The sequence below is a fragment of the Musca autumnalis genome, unplaced genomic scaffold (genome assembly GCF_047663935.1).
Source record: "Musca autumnalis isolate F117 unplaced genomic scaffold, ASM4766393v1 scaffold_4, whole genome shotgun sequence".
Lineage (NCBI taxonomy): Eukaryota > Metazoa > Arthropoda > Insecta > Diptera > Muscidae > Musca > Musca autumnalis.
In genome coordinates, this window is record NW_027411977.1 from 208863900 (window position 1) to 208869597 (window position 5698).

A 5698-nucleotide genomic window follows, 5' to 3' on the forward strand; every position below is an offset into this window, starting at 1 on the left:
TGATCGTTTCGTTTATTGTCGTCGTACTTCCTTTCTAATGTTCATAAGTTTTTTATCTTGATCTGATTTCACATTTACCCTATTCTTTAAACTTTTTTGTCCCACATATACAACTAAAAAGAAAATTAGAAAAATCAAGTTATAGAAATGTTTAAATTATGTTAATAATCTAAATCAATACTAAACATTACGTCATTTCCCTCTCTTCTAATGAGTTTATTTAGTTCAAGATCTTTTTACCAGATCATGTAAGGATCGCAACAACAACTGCATTTTGACCAAAAATTCGTCAAGATATCAAAATATTTGTTAACGTTTTCATACAATTTATTCAAAATAACAAAAAAATTGTCAGATTGAAACCACAACGGTGGAGTTTTACGACACGGAGTGATTTCAATGAAAAGTCCAAAATTTTGCCAAAACACAATTGCAGTTATCCGGTATTTTCAGTTATGCGGAGTTTCACTAATGCGGAGTAAATAGTGAGAAATTGACCTAAAAATGTAATGGTGCAGGAATACGATTTCAGTTATCCGATATTTTTCAGTAAACCGACTTACAGTAAAGCGGAGTCGACTGTACGTCCAAAAAAGGCCACAAAATTTTGTAAACTCCAAGAATACAAATTTTGGGGATAAATATATTGTCTGTGAAGCCGATTTTGGATCTGTCGATAGTAAAGGTATTAATCCACACAGGCGACAAAGACGACTTGCTTGTTTTCTCAAATATTTATTCGACCATGTTTTGGCAAAGCCCAATCATGTGTTTCGTACTCTCAAAGAGTACTTACTACGGGTAGGATTGAGAGTTTATAGACTGTATTGTCCGACTCCGGCTAAAGCAGCCTTCTTTTTTAAATATATTTTTTAGTTTGATTCTCCAATCACTTCGGTTAAAGAAGTAAAATTTTTGGATTTACAAATTTTTTCTTGGGTAAATATTATGTAAGGTTATCCGCACAATAGCAGTAGACAATTTTCGATTGGAATTATTCGATGTCGGATGTATTCAATTTATAGAAATAACTTGAAAAATATTAAAATACCTTGACATATTAAAGTATACGAAATTCCAATTAAAAGGTTTATAAGATGTTAATATGTAATGTATGGGCGTCAAAGATTTGTCCACTAAATACTTTTTGAAAAATGGGTCTAAAAAAGGGCGATATCTCGATATGCATTAAAACATAGATCTAATTTAACCAACCAAAAAAATTCAAAAATCCTTATTATAGCCAATATTCTTAGAAATTAAATTAAGATCTTCGAATACTGGAAATCTAGCGAAAGCAATTGCGGATATTACAAAGTCTGAGATATACCAAAATGTAAGCATATGACTGTGTGTAATTTTTTGTGTCATGGAAAATTAACCATATTCTGACACCGCAGCGTAATGGAAGACGAAAAATAAGAAGACACGTGTTATGGGCCCCCAAAAACCTGAGGCCTTGATGTCAAAAAGGACCATTTTGTCAGGCTCATACCTTCTAAACCGTAAAGAATTTTGGTTTACTCGTGGAGGCAAAGTTGTAGCTTTCATCTTATTTTCATCTAGAGTGTTTGTTATTTCCAGAACTGAGTATTAACCATAATATAATTGTTAGTGAATTTTGAACATGAAGGACCGTTCCTAGAATGTTCATATGTTCTAGGAAGTTGTTAACTGAGATCTTAGGTAAATTTTTGTAGTTCATTTTATTCTTAAACTTTAAACGGTTCGGTATCTATGGACCTAGTTGGGTTTTGACCTGTCAGATCCAATTCGGATTTTATGGCCTCATCTAAACCGGGCTAAATCTACGATTTTTTGCATTTATCAGGCCTTTATCTTAGAAACGAATAGGAATTTGGCCTTGCTGTCTTTAGCAATATTGTAGCCCTAAACTAGTAGAACTTATCTTTTGAAGAAAACACTTAAGAAAAACTCCATCTAGGGCATGAAAATCTATAAAATATAGACAATTTTACATAATTACTGAAATTCTGGTCAGTATCGGCTGAACTATTGGGAGTTGATCCAAGTAACCTTTTGCAAAAATTTTCCAAATAAAGTTCTCAACAATTCTTTAGAACATTCTGAAACTCTAAAATGTTTATTTCATGTTGTTTCAGCGGTATTTTGCATCATATCTTTTACAACACGTATTTCAAACACAGTTCACACCAACAGTTTATTCTCGCATTTCGGATTTCACTACATTATTGACATTTTTATTAAATCGTCGTTGAAAAATGTACTGAAAACAACGGGATAGAGGCATTTTACAACAATGGCATGTTCTGAAATGAGTTGTGCATTACATTCCAGGGAATATTTTACCAAAAGAAAATATTCAGAAAAAATTAACGGTTTTGGAGATACGGTGCGAAATATATAAAAATTATGGTATTTTTGCATATATTTTGAAATTTGAGGCAATAAATGTAGTTTTTCGAGTTCATTATTTCTTCAAATATTGTATTCTTGCCCTTATCTACAAATTTGCTTCAGAGGTCAGAAGAAGATTCTCATTGGTTTCAGAGATATAGCCCCGAATTTCTTTAAAAACTCAATATTTAACCATGTTTAGATGGCGCCATAAAATCCGAGCTGGATCTGACACAACAAAACCCAACTAGGGTTTCTTGTCGTTTAGGTCTGTACTTTCAAAAAATCCTCAGTTCGAATTGTTTGCACAAGATCACCTTAAAAATGTTGCACAGTGTTTTTCATCTTCTATCACGCTGCGGTGTCAGAATGTGGTTAATTTTTTCGTGTCGCACAGTGTATGTGGTGTACAACTTACAAATACCGATAACCATACCCGATCGTGGTCTGATATGGTAATTTTCAATAAAAAATATCCAAGAACTAATACATAATATATATTACTCGGTACCAAATTCGAAATTGTGTTTTAAATTTTTTAAACTCTCTCTTCATTGATTAAAGCCTTTAAAATAGCGTTATGTTACCCTACCCAACATTTTAAAATTTCATGATTTTTGGTCATGGTGGGCCCCCCCCGAAATGAAATCCTGCGTACGTCCCTGTCTAACGCCATGACGCAAAAGCTTCAGGTATTCATAAACAAATGCCTCAGGATGATATGCAGGATATTCTGCTTTAAATTGAGACTATTATTCAGTCTGTTGTCCTATTGGTACTTTAAACGGAGTTTGGAAGGCATTCTAATGATGTCCTAATATCTCAAATGCACACATAAAAATATATTAAGAGTTATGTTTAGAAAATCTCTTTATTTTTTTTTAAGTGTGTAATTCTTTCATCATTTGCATAAAATTACTTGGAACTGACGGCCTGTTTCACGAACACGATTCGAATACAAATTCGTTCGAACTACTACCAAAGTTCCTTTAAACAAACATTTGTCCAACAACGGGAGTTTGGTAGTAATCCGAACAAATTTGAATCGTCTTAGAGTATAAATCCAGTCCATGAATCGTTATTTCTAAAACACACTAACCACAACTGTACTAGGCTTGTCGGCTTCACAGATATAGAATGCGCCGTCGTTACACCTCAAATCATTCATTTCGTATTTGGAATTTCCGTACCACAAGTGAACACAATTTTCATTGCCGCCAGCATTGTCTGGTTGCCCCGATGACCAGGCAGCATATTTCATTGGTTCACCAGTTCTGTAATAATAAAATTGCCCTTCAGCATGCAAATCAGATCCTGATATCCACAACCATCTATCCGTGGGATAATTTGATTTTAAGTGTTCTGAAAGTTCATTGAATTCTTGTTGATTGTCAAAAGAGGCCAAGTAGCCGCCCATAGCTCGGCAAATCAAATTTGCTTTGAACCAGGACACCTTTGTAAAAAGTAGCGAATAAAAATTACTAATTTCACTGTAAACATTCTAATGTCAAGGATACATACCTTGCTTTGGCCAATGTGATATAGTTTTTTGCCCACTCTGGTAAATGGCGATACTTCCAATTCATCGGGATAACCTGACAACAACAAAAAGAAAACCATACTTTTTTTTTTTTTGATTGTGCCGAGCATTTTGCTATGCCTTACCCTCTAATACGGTAGCTGATATTTTTGGTGTCCGTGATCCAGTCGCAAAAGGGCAGACCATGAAACACAGGAGGCAAAACATTAAAGCCCTACTGCAGCTTATTTTTGTTTGCATCTTATCTCGTCGATTACTACGGCACAACTGAATCTACCTACATATTTTCAATAAATCAAACCGATAATACACAAAAGCAATGATCTCATCAAGTGGGGGAGAATAAGGGGGATTTTTTGTTGAGATGGAATTTGCTTATCTTCAAATTAATTTGTGGTATTTATTTTTAACATTTTCTTATTGTGAATAATTTAGGTTTTTGTATTTAGTTCGCATTAACTTTGTGGAACACACCACATGTCATGTTGATTTTAAAGCTAGAGTTAAAAATCGTTTTGTTTTTGTTAAGGGAAGTTTTAAAAATTTCGAATTTCAAAAAAAGACCTCTACACTTCAACAGCGTCCTACATTTTAAATTCCAGTCCATGTTTTATTAGCACGGTTTTGTATGCTTTTAAAAAAATTCTTATCCAAAACACCAACACAAACCCTCATACAACAATTCGAAATTCCACTCATATCCCTTCATGCAAAACCAAACTGGTACCAAATTTAGTACTTATAATATTCATAATACAATTAATACTTTTCGTATGAAAGTACGAATTTCAATTACCATCTCCAACAGTAATTCCGGATTTTTAAGAATTCCACCTCTATCCGTTCACCCAAATCTAAATTGCACTAAATTTAGTACCATTTTGTACTCTTCGTAACCATAAGTACGAACTTCCAAAAATATTCCAGTCCTACACTCCAACAGTAATCTAAATTCCAAATTTCAAGAATCCAGCTATCTACGTTCACCCAAATCCAAATTATACCATATTTAGTAGCATTTAGTACTTTTCGCACACATATGTATGAAGCAGGGACGTACGCAGGATTTCATTTCGGGGGGGGGGCCCAACTTGACCAAAAATCATGAAAGTTAAAAATGTTGTGTAGCGTTAGATAAAGATATTTTAAACGTTTTATAGTTGGTTTATATGCAATATTGACACAAAGTATATCACGAATGTTGTCAAATATTTCATATTCCATTTCAAAAAAATTTTTAATTTTTTTTTTGCGCTACATCAAAGATTTTTGGTACATAGGTTAAGAAACAAATTCCCAGTACGAATCCGCTCGCGAGCCAGTTTTTTGTTGATGCGGACAAAAGTTATGGCGGTTTTATTTCCGTTTTAAAGAAAAAATCAGTATAAAAACGCTAATTATTTTACCGCAAGCAATTGCTACTAAAAAGTTATCTGGAAGTGGCTTCAGTTAGTAGATTGCACAATATTTGTTAAATGTTACTCAGTACTTGCGAAATGATAAATTATTGAATGTAAGTCAACTTTTTTCAAAATAAAGGTCCATTTACCCGCTATAAAATTACGAAAAAAATCGTATGGAAGCAAAACTTCACGGCGAATTAAATGAGACTAAAATCATACAGATTGGTATTATAGTTTCGATGTCACAGCCAAAATAAACACATATTTTGGTTAAAAAAATAATTTTTTGCTTGAAAAAATATTTTTTCACATTCATTATGTAGTATAAAATTTTGGAAAAATCTATAGGAATACTTTCTTAATTTTGCATAAATCT

At 33.1% G+C, this 5698-nt stretch overlaps 1 protein-coding gene across 1 annotated transcript; it reads right to left on the reverse strand.

The window, feature by feature from the left end:
• Positions 1–3231: 3231 nt before the first annotated feature.
• LOC141401661 (C-type lectin 37Db-like) lies at positions 3232–4200 on the reverse strand. The gene is made up of 3 exons (XM_073981999.1): positions 4045–4200; positions 3901–3974; positions 3232–3832 (listed from the first exon to the last, which is right to left on the reverse strand). The coding sequence occupies exons 1-3, from the start codon at positions 4157–4159 to the stop codon at positions 3464–3466; spliced, it is 558 nt and encodes a 185-aa protein (XP_073838100.1). The 5' UTR covers positions 4160–4200; the 3' UTR covers positions 3232–3463.
• Positions 4201–5698: the final 1498 nt, after the last annotated feature.